Here is a 24,107-nt window from a genome sequence, read left to right on the forward strand (position 1 = left end):
CGTGTGATTCCCCGTTAAGGACATTGCTCATTTCTCAGGAGCGCACGGCATTATAGTGATTTATAATGCTGTGTGTCTCTGCGCAAACTTACTTCTACAGAGTTATACTGACAGGGCACGCTCGTCTGAAAGATGCCTAAGGGACCTCATTCTAACGACTCGCTTTCTGGGAAGTGTCATCTTTACATCAGACAGTGTAGAGAAAAAAAGAAAATCCCACTTTCTCACTGCAGAAACTCAACAAAGCTGTCAGACGACTTATCTGGCGACAAGGTTTTTGACTGTTTCCAATAAAAACCAGCTGACTTGTGAAGGCAGCTCTGGAGCACAATCCAGGCTGGTAAAAAATACGTAATGTAATATATGTGTACAATTACTCAAGATTTCCTGTGGATTATATCTATACATAAATCTTATATACCAAAAACAGGTCCCAGGTTCACTTCAATAAAAAAAAAGAGCAAATTTAGTGGATTTATGTTAGCACTCAAAAACACCAGACTCACAGTTCTCCCAGCATTCACAGTGCCAAGTTAGCGCTAAGAGCTCGTAAAACCATAGTTTGCATAGTTTATATTTTTAAAGATATCGTGTTATATAAAAGGTGAGTGGCAAAGATTTTAAAAAAAATATCTGTATACATTTACCATAATAATATGGGAGGAAAAACTAACAATGTCACACTCAGTCTTTCTACCTAGGTCACAAGAAAAAAAAAAGCCAACAACAAAAAATGTCTGTATAAGGTTCGCTCCTGTCGTTTTTAACAGTTTTTTGTTTTTTTTTTAGCCAAAAGAAGAAGGAAGGCCTTAAAACCACTACTTCCTGTTGGGTCCATTACTGGCTTTGACGCAAATATTGTCTTAAAAAAACTGCAAATCAAAGGGTTTTTCAAGAGTTGACTATTGATGGCCTATCCTCAAGATAGGTCCATCAATATCTGATCGGTGGGGGTCCGACTCCTGGCACCCCTGCCGAACAGCTAGTTAAAGAGGCGCTGATTCTCCTTACATTGTATAGTGGCTGTGCTTGGTACTGCAGCCCAGGCTCTTTCACTCAAAAGAGACTGAGCTGCACACCTAGGGCATGAGGCCAATTAACACGACGTTCTAGACCTCGGAAGAGGCCACATCTGTCACTAGAGGGCCGCGGTCTTTTCAAAACAGCTGATTGGCGGGGGTGAACGGAGTCAGACCCGACCGATCAGCTATGGATGATGGGACATCAATACTGAACTCTAAGAAAAACCCCTTTAAAAACGGCATGCGTGTTTCCAGCCTAAAGAGTCAGTTATAACTGAAGCACTAAACCATCATTAACTAGGAAAGGGTGAGCAAAAGGGAAATAACTAAGATGGGCAGGGATTTGTTTGCTTGGTCTGGGGGGGGGGAGGGGGGTTCTGCTGCAGAAATCTGCCTCCTAGCCAAAGGTGAAGCAACAGCCTAAGCGCTGCCCCAAGTTTATTGATTCCGATGCACAACTGGAGAGACAAAGTTAAAACTTACTGACCACATATATATATTTTTAACTTTCGTGCCCCTATAACTTACCAGATATTTTACATATAGAGTGAAGTAAACTACATCAACTTGCTTCCAACAATCCCTGCTAGCGTTTTTCAGTAAAGAAAGCAAAGCAGGTTGATGAAAGCATGGATAGGAGGGACATTTTCTCTCCGGGTCACTCCATACTTCACAGCCAAGGGGATCTCAACCATCTGAACACAGTAATACAAAAACCACTGCAAAGTGGCATTTACAGGATGAAACCCTAAAATATTGGGGTTGTAATGATTTACAATTCATTGACATATGTAGAAAAGCACGTTGCCGATTTATCACTGTGCATGCTATGTACTACTTGGAGAACTTGGATGCAAAAGCTTCACATGAGCATCATGCCTGCACATCGGAAATTCAGTTCATTTCTACAGAAAATAGTTATATCTACCAAGCAAATGTTATTTTTGGTTTTATCAAAACTAAGCAAAATAGAGACTTTGTGTGTGACACCTACAGTATAAGTAGTAAGCGGAGCAGCCAAACCCAATGCTTAACCTAAATCCTTCAATTAGTAGTGAATTTAGGTAAGCAGGTTGGTCAAAAATAATCTGTTAGGGGGCGCTTTCCCTAGAGACCACAGAACGGCCATCACACGCTAAATGCTAAACGGCCGTATCAAAGAAAATATGCACAGTAAATAATACTAGGTTCTTCTGAAAGTTTGATGTATAAATATAAATTTAGCATTTTCCTTAGGAAACCCGGTAAGGAAGTCAAAACGATATTGCATAAAATAATTAAGACCAAAAAAATTAAAAGCCAACAAATAATAAAAATGCAAAAAATATAAGAATTAGTAAAATGACTAACTGCTCCTTATGTACAGTACGTAGTCGGTGGCGGGAGCAGCTACATGTATTTGTGCATGGAAAAAGCTCTTCGTCCATGGCAACACAATAGTCTTGAAGGGAAAGAGGGCGAGAGACGTCAGACCAAAGTCTCAGGTGGACCTTACCAGATATGCTGTAATATTAAGAAATGGTAAGCACCAAAACCATGGCCGCCTCACCGTAATGGTACTGCAATCCATTGGATCCTCGATTGGAGTAAGCAGGACACATTCTGCTTCTGATTAATACAGTTGCTGAAAAGAAGGTCAGTTTTCGTCCTTCTCCTCCACGTGGACTGGGTTCAGTCCATCCAGTGATATGGATTTTAAAGATGTCATTTTGTTGACTCCGACATCACAAATAAGTGAATAGTGTTTGCCATAAAAATACCAAACCTTTGAACTGGCCAATACGCGACATGAAGATAAAAACTGGATTTGGAAGCTGAGGAAAGGCCAAAACATCCAACACATAACGTATGTCATGGTTGCCATCGCATCTGCCGTTGTATGAGGCTTCTCTATAGTGGAATGTACCTGACATATTGGCCTCCTCTTTCGTTTCTTCATGCAGCAAAAGCAATTCAGTTTGGCTGTGGACAGCTCGAGGGTTCATGAGATCCACCTGCGTGTGCAAATAAAAGAGACCATATCATGTTTATGAAGTGTCCATCATGAATAAGCTTTACAAACCAGCCATAATATTAACACCCCCCCCCCCCCCCCCCCCCATCTAATACTGTACAGGCCTCTCGTGTTACCTAAACAGCTATGGCCCATCAGACATGGACTCCACAAAATCTCAGCAATCTGTGCTACAACAGCTCTTCTGTAGGACCACATGCATGAATCAGTCTAGGGCGCTCATGACCACGACGTAAGTTTTCCAGCTGTCCTTTCTTAGACAACTCTTGGTAGGTATACCACTGCATATCAGGAACACCCCAAGAGATCTGCTGTTTTGAAGATGCTCTGACCCAATCGTCTAGCCATGACAATTTGGCTTTTGTCATAGCTGCTCCTTACATTTGCACATGTTTTCTATTTCTAATACATCAACTTCATGAACTTACTGTCCAATGTATTCACTTTACTGGACAGTGGTTTTAATATTATGACTGATGGGTGTATACTGAAATACTAAACAGCTGAAATACAAAATCTCTGACATTTATCATAGATGGCATCACTAGGATGTGCCCAAATGTGGGCTCCAACTGCAGGATCCTCTCCCAGTCACAAGAATAAACATGGCCTCCTTACACTCTAGTCCTCTAGACACAGGGTCAGTCTCATCCAGGAGCTTTGTCTGATATACCATAGTGATATGCCATTAATAATAAAGACCAGGAAACTGAAATTTCCCATTACTTTATATTTATGCAGAGAAACATATACAGTATATGACCAGTGGGTTACAACCCAAGATTACCATGTTCTCTCTCACATGTGCGTCCAATCCTGGCTGCTAAGAAGAAAATCCAGTGCAGCATTGGGGATCTTTTTTTTTTATTTTTTATGGCGGCTATCATTTCTAATTACTTTTGCATAGAAGAAACAGATTTTAAGAAAACAAACGGATCTGACTATATGTGAGCAGTTGCAGGCTTGTTTTCCTGATACACAGCTTTTAAGGAAGTCTGTCGGCTCATTTTCATCTATTAACCTACTAGCAGTGGTCTGTAGGTGACATATACAACATGTAGAGCATACATTTTTCCCTTGCCGGTGGTTCGGTGGCCCAGGAAAAGAAGTTTCATCCAAAATGCAAGTATCCAACTGGGCAGTCCATAGCACGGTAAGGGTTGTTTCACACGAGCGGATGCCGTGCGTGACATCCGCTCCGTGAATGACAGCCAAGACCCGATGCGGACAGCAGAAGCACGGAGCATTAACATGATTGATAATGCTCTGTGCCTCTCTGTGATCTCTTTACTACGAAATCACAGTGAGATACAGTTGTCACTGTGATTTTGTAGTAAAGAGATCACAGAGAGGCACGGAGCATTATCAATCATGTTAATGCTCTGTGCCTCTGCAGTCTGCATCGGGTCTTGGCTGTCATTCACAGAGCGGATGTCACGCACGGCATCCGCTCGTGTGAAACAGCCCTAAGTGTCTAGGTTCTCCTCCCCTAACTGAGCCCTGTCCCTCCCCCTTGCTCCGGATTGACACCTCGCTCTCCTTCTGACATCACACATCCCCAACTCTACAGCCTGGCCTCTTTTGGGTATTCTAACTGTGCACGTGTGTACATCCGCAGTGCCTTCTATGAGGCCGCTGTCCACAGTTGGTAATGTACGGCCTGGCTGCACACTGCGACTGCACCAGATTTCAGAGTGGGGATGCGTGACTTTGACATCTCTTTCTCCTCCCTATCAGGAGCAAGGGTGAGGAGGGCCTGAGCACTTGCCTAACTATGACCTGCCCAAATGGACATTGCCGCTTCATTTGGACAGGGCCGGCAAACAAATCCCTAAATGGGGCCCCCTGCTGAGCTGCCTAGACATGTGGAAAAAGGCAGGTGGCTGCACCTGAGAAGAGCACAGACAGCACAGCAAGGAGCACTGGTCCCTGGTCTCCTGCCCACTGTAGCCCGCTGGGTCCTGATGCTGTAGTGAGGAGCGGGGGCTGCATCCATAGCACCAGCTCCACAGCAGTCAGGCAGACCTTGGCCCCGCCCCTTCCCCTCTCTCTCTCACCGGAGGCCCTGCACTGTGAATGTAATGGACTCTTCTAGCTTGCTCCCGAGGTTTACAGCGTTTCTGGGGAGTTCAGAATGTCACCCTCTAATGACCTGACATATGTGCTGCCGGCCCCTCTCTCCTCTCTGTACTGCAATAAATGACAAGGGCTGCTTGTTGGCAGACATAACCTGGATAGTCCAGACCCCCGACTAACAGGAGGGTAGGCAGCCTGCAGAGAATGTACAGGATCAAATGTACTGCATCCCCCCTTCTCTGGAACACCACAATGTGGGTCTTTTTAAAATTGATGGGAAGGGCCAATGTGGTGCTGAATTTCTCCAGAATGACCAGCTGGTCTTGGAGACCTTTCTCAGTTGGTGATAGTAGGAGAAGGGCATCCGCATACAGGAGAACTTTCACCTCAGTGTCATGGAGCATGAGACCTGGCGTTGAGGATGACTCCAGAGCCGCTGCCAGCTCGTTGATGCAAATGTTAGAGAGTTGGACTGAGGCTGCAGCCCTGTCTGACTTCTCGGCTCTGCTAGAAGTAAGCCGTTCTTTTCCCATTTACCTTCACTCTGCATCGGTTCTCTGTGTAGGAGCTTTTGATGACGTATGTCTTTCCTCCTATTCCACTCTCCAATAGCTTCAGGAGCAATCCTGGATGCCACACCGAGTCAAAGGCCTTTTTGAAGTCCACGAAACAAGCATACATGGTTTGGCATGAACCCTGCTTGGCTTTTACTGAGTACATTGTGCTGGATGGGAAAGCTGAGGATTCTCTGGTTCAGGATACTGTTAAATATTTTCCCCAGATTGCTGCTGACACATATCCCTCGGTAGTTGGCCGAGTCATATCTGTGCCCGATCTTGTGTATTGGGGTTATGACACCTTGGTTCCAGGCTTGGGGGAAGAATCCAGCGCTTTTCGTCAATGTTGTACAGTGGTGGGCTGTACTTAATCATTTCGGGTGGGATGCCATCTGTGCCGCTGGCTTTCTTACCTCTTATGGTTGATATTCTCTCCATCTCCTGCAGTGTTATGGGTGAGTCTAGTAGGTTTTGGAAATCTTTAAGTATCTCTTCCATGCTCTTCAGTTTTGACCTCATTTGTTCTTGGTCTGGGTTACGTTCTACATGTGGGATGTCTCTGTAGAGGTCTCTCAAATACTGGAGCCAGATGTTGCCGTTCTGAATATGGAGGTTGTTTTTCTTCTCATTTGTGCCCAGGTGGTTCCATAGTTCCCAGGAGTTATCTTGGAGGGCATCTTAAAGTTGTGTAAGTTTGGTTGAGGTATATTCTTGCTTTTTTCTTCTGAGGAGGGTTTGGTATTGCCTCTGCGTTGTGTCGTAGACTTCCCGCAGGTTGGTGTTGTTGGGATCTCTAGGCTTTTTATTTGAGGCCGATCTTAAGGTCTTACGTATAGCTCTGCACTCCTCATCAAACAAAGTGTTGGGGTTAACCTCTTTTTGCTTCAGGTGGCTATACTTTTTAAGGTCAGCCATTTCTGCCATGGTGAAAAAAAAATTATTTAGATCTCTTGCAGCTTGATTGACTCCTTCTGGGTTTATCTCAAACACCTTGTTGAAGTAGTAGAGCATCCCTTGCATTTCTGGTTTATTGTGCACCTCTTTATATTTCTGAGCAGATGTCTTGGACCACTTATAAGATGGAGGTAGTGTGAAGAGCCCGGCCTGCTGAGGTATTTGCCCTGGTGGTTTGTTTGTGGACTTAACCACCTCAGCCCCTAGGGCTTAAACACCCTGAAAGACCAGGACACTTTTTACACTTCTGACCTACACTACTTTCACCATTTATTGCTCGGTCATGCAACTTACCACCCAAATGAATTTTACCTCCTTTTCTTCTCACTAATAGAGCTTTCATTTGGTGGTATTTCATTGCTGCTGACATTTTTACTTTTTTTGTTATTAATCGAAATTTAACGATAATTTTGCAAAAAAATGACATTTTTCACTTTCAGTTGTAAAATTTAGCAAAAAAAAACGAGATCCATATATAAATTTTACTCTAAATTTATTGTTCTACATGCCTTTGATAAAAAAAAAAATGTTTGGGGGAAAAAATAAATGGTTTGGGTAAAAGTTATAGCGTTTACAAACTATGGTACAAAAATGTGAATTTCCGCTTTTTGAAGCAGCTCTGACTTTCTGAGCACCTGTCATGTTTCCTGAGGTTCTACAATGCCCAGTACAAACACCCCACAAATGACCCCATTTCGGAAAGTAGACACCCTAAGGTATTTGCTGATGGGCATAGTGAGTTCATAGAACTTTTTATTTTTTGTCACAAGTTAGCGGAAAATTATGATTTTTTTTTTTTCTTACAAAGTCTCATATTCCACTAACTTGTGACAAAAAATAAAAAATTCTAGGAACTTGCCATGCCCCTCACGGAATACCTTGGGGTGTCTTCTTTCCAAAATGGGGTCACTTGTGGGGTAGTTATACTGCCCTGGCATTTTCCAGGGGCCCTAATGTGTGGTAAGTAGGTAAATGACCTGTGAAATCCGAAAGGTGCTCTTTGGAATGTGGGCCCCTTTGCCCACCTAGGCTGCAAAAAAGTGTCACACATGTGGTATCTCCATATTCAGGAGAAGTTGGGGAATGTGTTTTGTGCTGTCATTTTACATATACCCATGCTGGGTGAGAGAAATATCTTGGCAAAAGACAACTTTTCCCATTTTTTTATACAAAGTTGGCATTTGACCAAGATATTTATCTCACCCAGCATGGGTATATGTAAAATGACACCCCAAAACACATTCCCCAACTTCTCCTGAATACGGAGATACCACATGTGTGACACTTTTTTGCAGCCTAGGTGGGCAAAGGGGCCCAAATTCCTTTTAGGAGGGCATTTTTAGACATTTGGATACCAGACTTCTTCTCACGCTTTGGGGCCCCTAAAATGCCAGGGCAGTATAAATACCCCACATGTGACCCCATTTTGGAAAGAAGACACCCCAAGGTATTCAATGAGGGGCATGGAGAGTTCATAGAAAAAAAAAAATTTTGGCACAAGTTAGCGGAAATTGATTTTTATTTTTTTCTCACAAAGTCTCCCTTTCCGCTAACTTGGGACAAAAATGTCAATCTTTCATGGACTCAATATGCCCCTCAGCGAATACCTTGGGGTGTCTTCTTTCCAAAATGGTGTTATTTGTGGGGTGTTTGTACTGCCCTGGCATTTGAGGGTCTCCGCAATCATTACATGTATGCCCAGCATTAGGAGTTTCTGCTATTCTCCTTATATTGAGCATACAGGTAATGAGATTTTTTTTTTCCGTTCAGCCTCTGGGCTGAAAGAAAAAAATGAACGGCACAGATTTCTTCATTCGCATCGTTCAATGTGGATGAAAAAATCTCTGCCAAAAAAAGAAAAAAGGAGGGGAAAGGCGTCTGCCAGGACATAGGAGCTCCGCCCAACATCCATACCCACTTAGCTCGTATGCCCTGGCAAACCAGATTTCTCCATTCACATCAATCGATGTGGATGAATAAATCATTGCCGGGATTTTTTTTTTTATATATACAAAGTGTTTGCCAAAGTATATGAACACCGCCACCTCCTCAGCTCATATGCCTCGGCAAACGTATCTTTTACTGCAGAGGAGAAATCTCGTCTTGCAGCGCCGCATACACCGACTTGCGTGTAATCTGACAGCAGCGCAATGCTTCTGTCCGAATGCACATCAGTGCTGCAGCTAGTCGATCGGTTGGTCCACCTGGAAGGTAAAAAAAACAAAACAAAAAAGAAAAAACCAGGCCGCAACGCAATAAATTTATTAACTTTTGAACAGAACATATTAAACTTTTTTTTAACTTTTTTAACTGAACGTTAACTTTTTTACTTACCGGTATTTTTTTTTTTGTTTAGTTTTTTTTTACCTTTATAGAACAAACCTCTCCTTCCCCATGGGACAATGTGCAAAGCGCAAATCGCCCAAAGATGTGGCGAAGTACGTTATGCACTTTATCCCAGGTGAAAGGAGAGGTTTGCAGCAGCTGTGAGTAAAAGGGCCCTAATAGCCCTGTGTGCCTGTCCTGTGGTACTTCCGGAAACACTCACCAAAGCATAGGGCAGGGTGGTCAGGACAGTCAGGACAGAAATAGCGGGTGTCACGCGACATCTTTTTCGGGGTGACGGTTGGGTTGAGGTACCAGGAACGACACTGGGGAAATGTCGCTCGTGTAGACGGCTAACTACACTGGTGGATGGGGCCACGGAACCTCCTGGATACAGGAGGTTCTCGATGATCTCTTCCTGGAATTTGAGGAAGGATCCTGTTCTCCCAGCCTTACTGTAGAGAACAAAACTATTATACAGCGCCAATTGAATTAAATATACAGACACCTACTTATACCAGCGTCTGGTTCTGCGGGAAACTAAATACAGAGACAACATCTGGTCATTGAAGTCCACCCCTCCCATGAGCGCATTATAGTCGTGGACACAGAGGGGCTTTTCAATGACATGGGTTGCTCGCTCAATTTGGATTGTCGTGTCTGCGTGAATGGAGGAGAGCATGTAAACGTCACGCTTGTCTCTCCATTTCACCGCGAGCAGTTCTTCGTTACACAAGGCAGCCCTCTCCCCCCTTGCAAGACGGGTGGTAACGAGCCGTTGGGGGAAGCCCACGCGACTAGTTCGCGCGGTGCCACAGGCGCAAATCCGTTCTAGAAACAAATGCCTAAAGAGGGCCACACTTGTGTAAAAATTGTCCACATAAAGATGGTATCCCTTGCCGAATAAGGGAGACACCAAGTCCCAGACTGTCTTCCCACTGCTCCCCAGGTAGTCAGGGCAACCGACCGGCTCCAGGGTCTGATCTTTTCCCTCATAGATCCGAAATTTGTGGGTATAGCCTGTGGCCCTTTCACAGAGCTTATACAATTTGACCCCATACCGGGCACGCTTGCTTGGGATGTATTGTTTGAAGCCAAGGCGCCCGGTAAAATGTATTAGGGACTCGTCTACGCAGATGTTTTGCTCGGGGGTATACAAATCTGCAAATTTCTGGTTGAAATGGTCTATGAGGGGCCGAATTTTGTGGAGCCGGTCAAAAGCTGGGTGGCCTCTGGGACGGGAGGTGGTGTTGTCGCTAAAATGCAGGAAACGGAGGATGGCCTCAAATCGTGCCCTGGACATAGCAGCAGAGAACATGGGCATGTGATGAATCGGGTTCGTGAACAAATATGACCGCAATTCATGCTTTTTAGTTAGACCCATGTTGCGGAGAAGGCCCAAAAAAATTTTAAGTTCGGAAACTTGGACTGGTTTCCACCGGAAAGGCTGGGCATAAAAGCTTCCCGGGTTGGCGGATATAAATTGTGTGGCATACCGGTTTGTCTCTGCCACGACTAAGTCCAAGAGCTCCGCAGTCAAGAACAGCTCAAAAAATCCCAGGGCCGAACCGATTTGAGCCGTCTCAACCCGAACTCCAGACTGGGCGGTGAAAGGGGGAACTAATGGTGCGGCTGAAGTTGGTGACTGCCAATCAGGGTTTGCCAGCACCTCAGGGATTCTAGGGGCTCTACGGGCCTGTCTGTGCGGTGGCTGCGACGGGGTAACTACTGCACGTGCCACCGTACCAGGTTCAACTGCCCTTCTGGTGCTCGCCACGTCACCATGTTGTACGGCAGTGCTGGTACTAGGTCCAGGGAGGGCTGCGCTGCTGGTGTATGCCTCACCACGTGATCCGGCAGCGACAGCCCCACTCTGCTGCTCTTGAAGCGGATCCTGCATAACCTGTGGTCTAGCGACATGGGGCCTGGTACGCCTGGTGCTATCAGGGACCTCCACCTCCTCGTCCGAACTTTGGGTCAGAGAGCCACTGCTTTCCACAGGTTCATATTCTGACCCGCTAGATTCGTCAGATGAGGGTTCCCACTCCTCATCCGACTGGGTCCGAATCCTGTAGGCCTCTTCAGAAGAATACCCCCTGTTTGACATTTTGGACTACTAAATTTAGGGGTATTCCCTGAGACTACCCAAGAAAAAAAGCAAACCTGTCTTACAAAGGGGAGGCCGCTGCGGTTGATAAAAAATATCAAAACTGATTTTTTTTTATCGCCGCAGTGCGTGTAAAATGAATGTGCAGTGATCAAAAAAAAATAAATTTTTTGTCACCGCGGTGGGGCGGGCGTGGGTGAACGCACGTGTGGGCGACCGATCAGGCCTGATCGGGCAAACACTGCGTTTTGGGTGGAGGGCGAGCTAAGGTGAAACTAATACTATTATAGATCTGACCGTGATCAGTTTTGATCACTTACAGATACTATAAAAGTACAAATGCTGATTAGCGATACGCTAAACAGCGAATAAGTGACTGCGGTGCGGTGGGCTGGGCGCTAACTCACGCTAAACTACCTAACCAAGGGGCCTAAACTATCCCTAAAACCTAACAGCCAATACTAGTGAAAAAAAAAAAGTGACAGTTTACACTGATCACTTTTTTTCCTTTCACTAGTGATTGACAGGGGCGATCAAAGGGTTAATTGGGGTGCAGGGGGGTGATCTGGGGCTAAGGTGTAGTGTTTGGTGTACTCACAGTTCAGTCTGCTCCTCTGCTGGATCCAACCGACGAAAAGGACCAGCAGAGGAGCAGAGAAGCCATATAACAGATCATATTTACTAATATGATCTGTTATATGACTTGTGATTGGATTTTTTGAAAATCGCCAGCCTGCCAGCCAATGATCGTTGCTGGCAGGCTGGTGACGAACTTGTTCTTTAAATTTTGCCGGCCCGCGATGCGCATGCGCGGGCCGGCTTTGAGCGAAATCTCGCGTCTCGCGAGATGACGCGTATATGCGTGATTGTGCGCAGCGCTGCCACCTCCGGAACGCGAATCTGCGTTAGGCGGTCCGGAGGTGGTTAATATATATTTAGGGATGTTTGGTTATGATCAGACAAGTGCGATTGTGGGCTGACTATGAAGGCCCCAATGTTTGCGGGATCCATGTCTGTGATGGCGTAGTCCACTACGCTGCTACCCACATGGGAGTTTAATGTAGTCTTTCCTAGAGAGTCTCCCTTGGTGCGACCGTTGAGAATGTGGAGTCCTAGGCTTCAGCAAAGATTTAACAATTTTTTGCCACTTTTATTTACCGTGCTGTCGTGACTGTTCCTCTCTGTATGTACTGAGCTGTCGCTGTCGGTCTGTGCTCCATATATATATAGATGTTTCCATCTGTGGTCAGGTAGTCTCTTTCCCTGCCTGTTCTGGCATTGAGATCTCCCATGATAAGGACTTTGCCCAGGGTTTGATAGTGGGTGGCTTCCCTTTGCAGGATCTCAAAGCATTCTGGGTTGTAGTAAGGGGACTCAGGTGGTGGTATGTAGGCCGCACAGAGGCAGATGTCGGACTGGGAGGCGAGGATGGAGCGGTCTATTCTGATCCAGATGTGGCTGTTTCCCCGTTTCAGTGGTCTGATCTGCTCATGGAGCTCCACTTTATACCACACTAGTATTCCTCCCGAACAGCAGCCAAGTTTGGTGGTTTTATTTTTCAGGGCCGGGACAGAGATTTCCCTGTATCCAGTGGGTGCCTGGAACTCTATCTCTGCCTTAGTCCATGTTTCTAGAAGGATCTGAATGTCGATGTTTCTCAAACTCTGGGTGAAGTCTGGATCCTTTACTTTACATCCAAAGGCTGACACGTTCAGACATTGGATGTTCCAGCTGCTGATTATAAAGGATGTCATAGCGGGGGTCTGACTGGTTCTGGTATGATAGATAAGGCTTGTGTTGTCCGGTCACTTGAATGTTCTACACAGAGTTCTGAGCAGGTTTTTTATCTCGTCTAGGTCTCTGCTCTGTATTTCTCTGTATGAGGCGGGTGGTTTCCTCCATAGTTTTTGCCTCTGGTTGCCTGCGTTGGGGTACATGGCCTTGTTTCCCATCTATCCATTTCATATCTATCTATCTACCTACCCATCTAGAAAAAAATATATATATATTCCATGCTGCTCCAAAAAGTTGATCAATGCAACATTTCAGTCCTCTTACCAGGACTTTTCTCAAGCATTATAAAAATACTATGTGAGAAAAGGACCGAAACGTCGAATTGAACAACTTTTGGGAGCAGCGTGAAATTTTATTTTCTATTTACTTGGTTGCTGGATCACTTCCACAGCCGCTGGCACGGCGTCATTCACATTGCTCCTGCTGTGCTGCTTGTGTTTTTTTGTTTTTTTCTATCCATCTTTCTATCTATCGAAAATTTTGGAAGAAAGGCAGCATTCTGACTTCCGTGAACAAGTGGATTCCTTTATTCACCCAAGACTCAATGCCATTGAGCGTTTGGGTGAATGAATAAATCCAAATTTTTTCATTTTTACTTGCATTTTTTATTTTTTTCTTCATATTTCTTTCTATTCATTATTTACTTTGAATGCACAATACATTATCTCCATGTCCCTGCTGTCTCTATATACAGAGCACTGGTAACAATGACTATTTTCAGGTGTTTTCTAATTATTTAAGAGAGTTAAGCAAGTCTCTTGGGCAAACTTGCTAAGGGAAGCACACAGAGGGCTCATGCACACAAACGTGTGCCAGCCGTTCCGTGCGTTGGGGGTTGCAATTTGCACCATCCATGCGGTTGCCGCAGATGGATCCAGACTCATTCAACTTGAATGGGTCTGTAATCTGTCCTCGCCGCAAAAAAATTTAACATGTGGTGCTCCAGTTCCAGCATTGAGCTTCCTTCTCCTCTGTTTCTGGTCCCAGAAGGACTAGAAGTGTGTCATGCCTACATGCATGTTACTGCTCCTGGCCAATCAAGGGGTTGTCTCACTTCAGCAAACAACATTTATCATGTAGAGAAAGTTAATACAAGGCACTTACTAATGTATTGTTATTGTCCATATTGCTGCCTTGATGCATCTTTCCATCACATTATACACTGCTTGTTTCCTGGGTTACGACCACCCTGTAATCCAGCAGCATTGGGCGTGCTTGCACACTATGAGAGTTAACGCTGGCCAGGGCCCAAGGAGCACGCATAGGCATACACGCGCAGCAGTCCTATTCTGGCCACCTTATATCTGCGCTGCATCAGTGGCCATAACCCAAAGATATGAGCACAGTACATTAGTAAGTGATTTGTAGTAACTTTCACTACATGATAAATGCCATTTGCTGTAGTGGAACAACCCCTTTAAAAGGGTCAGCCAAGACCCCCACGATGAGCTGTTTGAGAAGGTACTAATGCATGCAGTAAGTACAGCAGCCTTCTCTTTGCTCACCAAACACAGCGTTTCACATAGTATAGCTGCTGTGCTTGGTATTGTGCTCAGTCCCGTTCACTTCAATGGGGCTAAGCTGGCCTCTGCCATGTGACCGATAAACGTGTCATCACTTGGCCTAGGAAAAGCTGGAGAAGGCGGCTGTGCTACTGCAAGTGCTGCTGCCTTCTCAAACAGCTGATCGGCAGGGGTCCTGGGTGCCACCAGCTGCAGCTGATAGGACAAGTCACCTGAGCTGTCAGCTTGATATGAATCTAGCAGTGAAGTTGCAGCAATGAATGGGGAGATCTCTGGATCCATGTGAGGCACAGGGCTGGATCTAGCTTTGTTAAGAAGAGATCGTCATGTTCTATATGATGTCCCATTTAAATTTTTTTACATTATTCATGAAATACCCCTTTAACCGCCTCCGGACCGCCTACCGCAGGATCGCGTTCCGGAGGCGGCAGCTGCAGGCAGAGTCACGCATATACGCGTCATCTCGCGAGATTTCCTGTGAACGCGCGCACACAGGCGCGCGCGTTCACAGGATCGGAAGGTAAGCGGGTGGACCTCCAGCCTGCCAGCGGCGATCGTTCGCTGGCAGGCTGAAGATGCGATTTTTTTAACCCCTAACAGGTATATTAGACGCTGTTTTGATAACAGCGTCTAATATACCTGCTACCTGGTCCTCTGGTGGTCCCTTTTGCTTGGATCGACCACCAGAGGACACGGAGCTCAGTAATAAGTAGCACCAAACACCACTACACTACACCCCCCCTGTCACTTATTAACACCTTATTAACCTCTGATCACCCCATATAGACTACCTGATCACCCCCCTGTCATTGATCACCCCCCTGTCAGTGATTACCCCCCTGTAAGGCTCCATTCAGACGTCCGTATGTTTTTTACGGATCCACGGATACATGGATCGGATCCGCAAAACACATACGGACATCTGAATGGAGCCTTACAGGGGGGTGATCAATGACAGGGCAGTGAGCACCCCATATAGACTCCCTGATCACCCCCCTGTCATTGATCACCCCCCTGTCAGGCTCCATTCAGACGTCCGTATGTGTTTTGCGGATCCGATCCATGTATCCCTGGATCTGTAAAAAACATACGGACGTCTGAATGGAGCCTTACAGGGGGGTGATCAATGACAGGGCGGTGAGCACCCCATATAGACTCCCTGATCACCCCCCTGTCATTGATCACCCCCCTGTCAGGCTCCATTCAGACGTCCGTATGTGTTTTGCGGATCCGATCCATGTATCCGTGGATCTGTAAAAAACATACGGATGTCTGAATGGAGCCTGACAGGGGGGTGATCAGGGAGTCTATATGGGGTGATCACCCCCCTGTCATTAATCACCCCCCTGTAAGGCTCCATTCAGATGTCCGTATGTGTTTTGCGGATCCGATCCATGTATCCGTGGATCCGTAAAAAACATACGGACGTCTGAATGGAGCCTTACAGGGGGGTGATCAGGGAGTCTATATGGGGTGATCACCCAAAAATCAGGAGAAGTTGGGCAATGTGTTTTGGGGTGTCATTTTACATATACCCATGCTGGGTGAGATAAATATCTCGGCAAAAGACAACTTTTCCCATTTTTTTATACAAAGTTGGCATTTGACCGAGATATTTCTCTCACCCAGCATGGGTATATGTAAAATGACACCCCAAAACACATTGCCCAACTTCTCCTGAGTACGGCGATACCACATGTGTGACACTTTTTTGCAGCCTAGGTGGGCAAAGGGGCCCACATTCCAAAGAGCACCTTTAGGATTTCACAGGTCATTTTTTACACTTTTTGATTTCAAACTACTTACCACACATTAGGGCCCCTAGAATGCCAGGGCAGTATAACTACCCCACAAGTGACCCCATTTTGGAAAGAAGACACCCCAAGGTATTCTGTGATGGGCATAGTGAGTTCATGGAAGTTTTTATTTTTTGTCACAAGTTAGTGGAATATGAGACTTTGTAAGGAAAAAAATAAATAAAAAATCATCATTTTCCGCTAACTTGTGACAAAAAATAAAAAGTTCTATGAACTCACTATGCCCATCAGCGAAGCTTTAGGGTGTCTACTTTCCGAAATGGGGTCATTTGTGGGGTGTTTGTACTGTCTGGCCATTGTAGAACCTCAGGAAACATGACAGGTGCTCAGAAAGTCAGAGCTGCTTCAAAAAGCGGAAATTCACATTTTTGTACCCTAGTTTGTAAACGCTATAACTTTTACCCAAACCATTTTTCTTTTACCCAAACATTTTTTTTTTTATCAGAGACATGTAGAACAATAAATTTAGAGAAAAATTTATATATGGATGTCGTTTTTAAAAATAAATTTACAACTGAAAGTGAAAAATGTCATTTTTTTGCAAAAATTTTGTTAAATTTCGATTAATAACAAAAAAAGTAAAAAATGACAGCAGCAATGAAATACCACCAAATGAAAGCTCTATTAGTGAGAAGAAAAGGAGGTAAAATTCATTTGGGTGGTAAGTTGCATGACCGAGCAATAAACGGTGAAAGTAGTGTAGTGCAGAAGTGTAAAAAGTGGCCTGGTCATTAAGGGGGTTTAAGCTAGGGGAGCTGAGGTGGTTAAGTACTGTGGCAACTGTTGCCCACAATCAGAAGCTATAGCAGAGCATTGTGAGGAGTAAGTAAATCTGTATCATAATTAACATTTATTACACATTTTCTAACTCTTAAAATAAGATAAGCTTTAAATACCAGTTAGTTCTCCCAATCTGTGCAAGGCAAGCTCTCCTCCTCATCTTCTGATTCAGGCGAGGCCTCCTTGATCCGTCTAAGTGCTTCGTGAATGCTGCGTGTCAGTGGGTCGGTGTCAGGCAGAAGGGCGAAGGATTCTTTTAAGACATCCTTTTGTACTTTCTTCAATTTTACCCCTTTTCTGATTTGAGCTAATATGTTATCACTGTCATCTTCATCTGGGAAAGGAGCTAAGGCTCGCTGTTCCACCTTCCTCAGGTGAAAACTACCACGTTTCAGGGATGCCAGGACTTCATCCATTGGGGAGCTTACTGCAAAAGAACATAAGGCTCAAGAAAACAGTTTTCTCATAAGACAACTTAAATTAAAATGAAAACATTTAGTTTATTACAAGAACCACACGTCATGGCCTAGAACTAAAAATCCCCCATATAAAGTCCATTCATGTATTATGTGAGTCAGTGAAGCTGCCAACAGGACGCTTTATGTAAGAGACTACACATTCAGAGAACTGATTGCCGTGTTGGCACTTTACGATAAATAAGTGGGTTTTGGGTTGCAGTTTGGGCACTCAGCCTCTAAAAGGTTCGCCATCACTGCCCTATAGAGTACAGCTGATCACTGGGGTCCAGAACATTAGATTACTAGTTTATCTTTGGCATTGCTCAAAGCAGAAAGTCCCTTTAACCCCTTAGGGACCGGGCTCATTTTCACCTTAAGGACCAGGCCATTTTTTGCAAATCTGACCAGTGTCACTTAATGTGGTGATAACTTTAAAAACGCTTTGACTTATCCAGGCCATTCTGAGATAGTTTTTTTCGTCACATATTGTACTTCATGACACTGGTAAAATGGAGTCAAAAAAATTCATTTTTATTTATAAAAAAAAATACCAAATCTACTAAAAATTTGGAAAAATTAGCAAATTTCCAAGTTTCCATTTCTCTACTTCTATAATACATAGTAATACCTACAAAAATAGTTATTTGTCTACTTCATGTTAGGATCATTTTGGGAATGACATTTAATTTTTTGGGGATGTTAGAAGGCTTAGAAGTAAATCTTGAAATTTTTCTGAAATTTTCCATAACCCCCTTTTTAAGGACCAGTTCAGGTCTGAAGTCACTTTGTGAGGCTTACATAATAGAAACCACCCAAAAATGACCCCATTCTAGAAACTACACCCCTCAAGGTATTCAAAACTGATTTTACAAACTTTGTTAACCCTTTAGGTGTTCCACAAGAATTAATGGAAAAAGGAGATTTTTGTAAAACTTACCAGTAAAATCTCTCTCTCGCTCTGATTGGGGGACACAGGAACCGTGGGTATAGCTATGTCCTCTAGGAGGCGTTGACACTAGTAAAAGCTGTTAGCGCCTCCCCTGGCAGCTATACCCCCTCCAGCCTGGAGAGAGAGCTTCAGTTTGTGTACAAGCAGTAGGAGAAGCAAGCCAACCAAAGAAAAAACATGGAACACCAACCATGCGAAAAAGACCCAACGGGGTTCAAACCAGCAACTGCTCAACTGTGGTCGAACAACAAAACTGGGTGGGTGCTGTGTCCCCCAATGAATAGCGAGAAAGAGATTTTACTGGTAAGTTATACAAAAATCTCCTTTTCTCGCCCATATTCATTGGGGACACAGGAACCGTGGGACGTCCAAAAGCAGTCCACAGGGAGGGAAAAACCACAGACCCATGGAAGCAAGCGTCCCGGCAGGCATCTACTGTAAGAAACTGCCGTCTGCAAGACAATGCGGCCTAAGGCAGCATCTGCCGATGCATAAGTATGCACCTGGTAAAATTTGTGAATGTGTGTAAAGAGGGCCAAGTAGCCGCCTCAAACAACTGAGCAGCTGAAGCGCGATTCCTCCGCGCCCAAGATGCGCCAACAGTTCTGGTGGAGTAAGTCGTGACACCTAAGGTCGGAACCCTGCCTCGGGCGCGGTATGCTTCAGCAATTGTAGATCAAATTCGGCGTGCGATTGCCACCTTGGAAGCCGCCAATCCCCTTCGAGGACCCTTTGGAATGACAATAAGGGGATCCGCACGGCAGAAGGGACCGGAGGCTGCTAACTAGATCTTCAGAGCTCTGACCACGTCCAATGGTGTAACTCAGTTTCCTTAGGGTGAAGGAGAGGGGCACAGTGAGGGAAGGACAATTTCCTCGTTAATATGGAAGTCAGAGACCCCTTTCGGAAGAAAAGAAGGGACAGGCCAGCGAACCACCTTGACCCTATGAAGAACCAGGAAGAGTTCTCTGCAGAGAACGACGCCAACCCAGACACCCGTCTGATGGAAGTGATAGCGACCAGAAAAACTACCTTCCAGGGCAGGAGTCGAAGAAACTCTCCCACACGGGCTCCAGGGAAAACCTGGAGCGCTGAGAGGACTAAACTCAGATCCCAAGGCGGTAAAGGAGGACGGTACAGAGGAACCGTTAAGCTACTCCCTGAAGAAGGTCCTCACAGGCCCCAGGGAACCTGAGAGCGCTGGAAAAGGATAGAAGGTGACGACGCCTGACTCTGCACGAACTAAGGCCAGACCAAGGTCCAACCCTGATTGAAGAAAGGACAGGACCATGGGGAGAAAAATGAAGTGGCAGAGCACTTCAGCTTCCACAGAAACCCAGGAAGGACCTCCAGGTCCTGAACAGATCCTGGATGATGCAGGCTTGCGGATGACATCCACCTAAAAAATCTCTTTGCATAGTATGGTGGTCTTAATAGCCAAGCCGGAAAACGAAGAGACCTAAAATACTAATGGAAGACCGGACTCTAAAGGAAGAACATCTCTGAGTGGCAGTGACCAGGACGTCCCCTAGAAAGAGACGAGGTCGGTGTACTAAGTGCGACGGCCAATCCCCAGGGAGACTATCTTCCGTAGAACTCTGGGTAGGAAGAGGAAGGGGGAAACCGCAAAGGAGGGAGAACCCTTACCAGGGAATCAGGGCGTCCACGCCGCAAGCTTTGGGGTGGGAAGCTTCCGAGACAGTCTTGAAGCCATCAAGTCCACGTCCAGGTGACTCCAACGCAGACAGCCCGCCTCGAACACCTTCCGCAGTCCAGGAATACAGAAGGGAGAGGCCGGCAGCCGTTTGTTCGAGGGGGAAGAAGAAATAGAAGGGTATTCCTACCAGGAATGGAACGTCTATCATCACGGCAAGACGTGATAGCAACCCCGCTCCGTCTGGGGTAGGGAGTCTGGCAGTCTACCCCCGGAATGGGCGGTGGGAAGTAAGATCACCAGAGGGCTGACGTGACTTAGACATTAGTGATGTCTTAAGAGAGGAATATATTATACAAGTAACTCACCCAGGACCAATGTGAAGGATTCACCTGCAGAAGGAGAGATGTGGAAAACACCACATCCCACCAGCCGGGTCCGGAACAGAAGGCCACTAAAGAATACCCCGTGCAATGCAGATGTAGCCAGGGATTAAGTGGCTGTGCCAAAAACTCTGCCTGAGGAGGAAGCCAAGTAAGGGGAGCCACAACTGTATCGCTAGCCCATACTCCAACGGAGGAGGGGGCCATACCGCAGAGGCCACCAATTCAGATCTAGAAGAATCCGCCACCTGACGAAGGAGCTGTGCAGTAAGAACCATAGTATGTAGTGGAAACGCAAATACCACTCTCTCAGAAGTAGCCAGTGCCTGCCCCGTCAGCGCAAACTAAAGGGAAGCAGTGAGGCCATCCGTAGGAGCCATGGCACCATACTGCCCCAGTTGAGAAGAGCTAGCTATAACACTTTACCTGGAAGGCTCTGAACAGGAGCAACAGGAAGCTAGCGTCAGGGTAGAACTCCAAGCTGAGGAGGACTACAGAGTCAAAGAACACTCGACTCGCTGAAACGTACTCAGCAGAATATGCGCAATGGCAGATGCATTACGTAGTGATGAGGACAATGTCCTGACCAACTGGAACCGAGGAGGTCTGTAGGACCCATAAATGTTGCTAGGCAACTCCTCTGAGAGACAGAGGATGGCACAACCATGCTCCAAACCAGTACCGAAGATAAGAAGGATACCAAGTGGAAACAGCGACAGTATCCACTGGCGGCACCCATACACCGCAGATGCAGAGCACCGGCATCCACGGGTATCGACTGTTGCCACGCCCCAGAGAAGAAGCTAAGGCATCTAGCGCCATGGCGTAGTTGAACTGTAGTAATCTAAGATGCTAAGGTATTCCCCTGTAAGCGGATCACTTGTGGAAGGGGAATGCAACAGGAAGCACGGTGATGGAGGCAGGAAGGGGTTAACTGTTTTAACTTACAGGCACCTTGTATGAGAATCCTCAGAATATCTAGAGCTGGCCGCAGGAGGTGGCTGGCCAGAAGGGGGGCGGGTCCAAGCGCTTCAGGGGGGAAGGGGGAATGAGTGGCGGGAATAATTTGCGCCTGTTATTAACCGTCCAGTGCCCTGATACCTGCGATCCTACATAGGGGTGGCCGGATCCTCATGTTGCGCACGGCCGACCGGAGTCCGTAGGTCGGGGCGCAGAGAAACCGGAGCAGTACGCCAGCGCCTGCCTCGTCGAAAAAAACTCTACTACTAACGCGAGCCGGAACACCGATGAGGTGCATGGCCGATTGCGCGACAGTTAACTCCCTTCAGAGCAGTGCGCTCTCACTGTGTCTTAGCACACGGACACTGGCGGCACCCCTAGGCTGTCCGTGATGGTTCCGCCGATGCTCAACAAGGGAGGGATGGTCGGGGGGGGGGGGGGGAAAGGGATAAATATACTTACCTACCCTGTACCCATGTACTATGCCAGGATTAGTTGAGCGGAGCAGGCTCCTGCTTCTAGCTGCTCCACTAAGCTAAGAGAACTGCATGTCAGCTCTTAGCTTAGCGAAGCAGGAGCCTGCTCCGCTCAGAGAATCCTGGCATAGTACATGGGGTACAGGGTACACTTGTGCTATACCAAGAGTTAGTAATCCTCCAGGGAGTACGGGCATGAGCAGCAATATGAGCTCCTGCCTGTACTCACAGCGCTGCTGCTGCCGCCCATTGAGAAAATGTACTCCGTACTCTGCTGACAGCTCAGCAGTGTACAGAGAATAGAGTTTTAAGCGCACAGGGAATGGTGCGCTTTAGGTAGGAAAAAGAGTAGTAAAAATAGAAAATTAATTAATAAAGTATATTAGATATAGTTTTATTAGGGCATTAGGGAGAACATATTAAAAGTTTAGATAAAGATTTAGTTACTCTTTAAAATACATTTTATAGTGCATATATTACTTAAAAGCAAAAAATATTAGGTAGCCACATGACCAAAATAACCTGAACAACTCATTTAACAAGTTTATTCAGTGTAAAATATAAAAAAAGCAATGTCAAAAATCACTTTTTCTATATTTGCGACAAAAAATAAATTTAAAAAAAGTACATCATTATGTACTTTCAAGTCGCACCAAAAAAAATGCAATTTCTCCCACATAGAACTAGGCCTTATAAAGTCACATTAATGAAAAAATAAATAAGTTACTGTTGCTTAACCCCTTAAGGGGTTAATCGCAAGGGGGGCATCCTGTCACAACGCCGTCAATTCAGACCTGCGGTTTGCGGCTTTTACCTATTGCGGTGGTGGCACCATTGGGTCCCCATGCGGTTGTAGGGGGGACCCGATGGCATGAGGCAGCGCGATGTCTTCCGGTGGAGAGCCTGTGAGATTCAGCCCCCTGGAACTCACAGGCCGGAAGCTGTATGAGTAATACACACAGTATTACTCATACAGCCAATGCATTCCAAGTCCCCCCCCCCCCCCCACCCCAAAAAATTTAAGTTTCAAGTAAAAATAAACAAAAACGTCACTTTCCCCAAATAAAGTTAAAAACAATTGGTAAAAAAAATAGGAAAAAAAAAAAGAAAAAAGTATACATATTAGGTATCGCCGCGTCTGTATCGACCGGCTCTATAAACATATCACATGACCTAACCCCTCAGATGAACACCGTAAAAAATAAAAACTGTGCTAAATAAACCATTTTTTGGTCACCTTACATCACAAAAAGTACAACAGCAAGCGATCAAAAAGGCGTTTGCCCACCAAAATAGTACCAATCTAACCGTCACCTCATCCCGCAAAAAATGAGCCCCTACCTGAGACAATCGCCCAAAAAAAAAACTATGGCTCAGAATATGGAGACACTAAAACATCATTTTATTTGTTTCAAAAATGATATTATTGTGTAAAACTTACATAAATAAAAAAAAAAAAGTATACATATTAGGTATCGCCGCGTCCGTATCGACCGGCTCTATAAAAATATCACATGACCTAACCCCTCAGATGAACACCGTAAAAAATAAAAAATGTGCTAAATAAACAAATTTTTTGTCACCAGACATCACAAAAAGTGCAATAGCAAGCGATGAAAAAGTCATATGCACCCCAAAATAGTGCCAATAAAACCATCATCTCATCCCGCAAAAATCATACCCTACCCAAAGTAATCGCCCAAAAACTGAAAAAATTATGGCTCTCAGACTATGGAAACACTAAAACATGATTTTTAAAAAGAAATCATTGTGTAAAACTTACATAAATAAAACAAAGTATACATATTAGGTATCGCAGTGTCCGTAATAACTTGCTCTATAAAAATATCACATGACCTAACCCTTCAGGTGAATACCGTAAAAAAATAAAAATGGTGTAAAAAAAAGCCATTTGTCACCTTACATCACAAAAAGTGTAATAGCAAACGATCAAAAAGTCACACGCACACCAAAATAGTGCCAATAAAACAGTCATCTCATCCCGCAAAAATCATACCCTACCCAAGGTAATCGCCCAAAAACTGAAAAAATTATGGCTCAGACTATGGAAACACTAAAACATGATTTTTTTGTTTCAAAAAAGAAATCATGGTGTAAAACTTACATAAATAAAAAAAAAAAAAGTATACATATTAGGTATCGCCGCATCCGTGACAACCTGGTCTATAAAAATATCACATGATCTAACCTGTCAGATGAATGTTGTAAATGATCAAAAAATAAAAACGGTGCCAAAA

At 45.1% G+C, this 24,107-nt stretch overlaps 1 protein-coding gene across 1 annotated transcript in view; it reads right to left on the minus strand.

Annotated features, from left to right (window-relative positions):
- Nucleotides 1-385: 385 nt before the first annotated feature.
- The window catches only part of JMY (junction mediating and regulatory protein, p53 cofactor), a 91,995-nt gene continuing 68,273 nt past the window's right edge, over nt 386-24,107 (minus strand). Inside the window, exons 10-11 of the mRNA XM_040421385.1 lie at nt 17,086-17,396; nt 386-3,016 (exon numbers count right to left, since the gene is read on the minus strand). Coding sequence (XP_040277319.1) covers nt 17,089-17,396 — 308 coding nt within the window. The 3' untranslated portion in view covers nt 386-3,016; nt 17,086-17,088. The remainder of the gene's footprint in view (nt 3,017-17,085; nt 17,397-24,107) is intronic.

The sequence above is a fragment of the Bufo bufo genome, chromosome 2, assembly GCF_905171765.1.
Source record: "Bufo bufo chromosome 2, aBufBuf1.1, whole genome shotgun sequence".
In the NCBI taxonomy this organism is placed as follows: domain Eukaryota; kingdom Metazoa; phylum Chordata; class Amphibia; order Anura; family Bufonidae; genus Bufo; species Bufo bufo.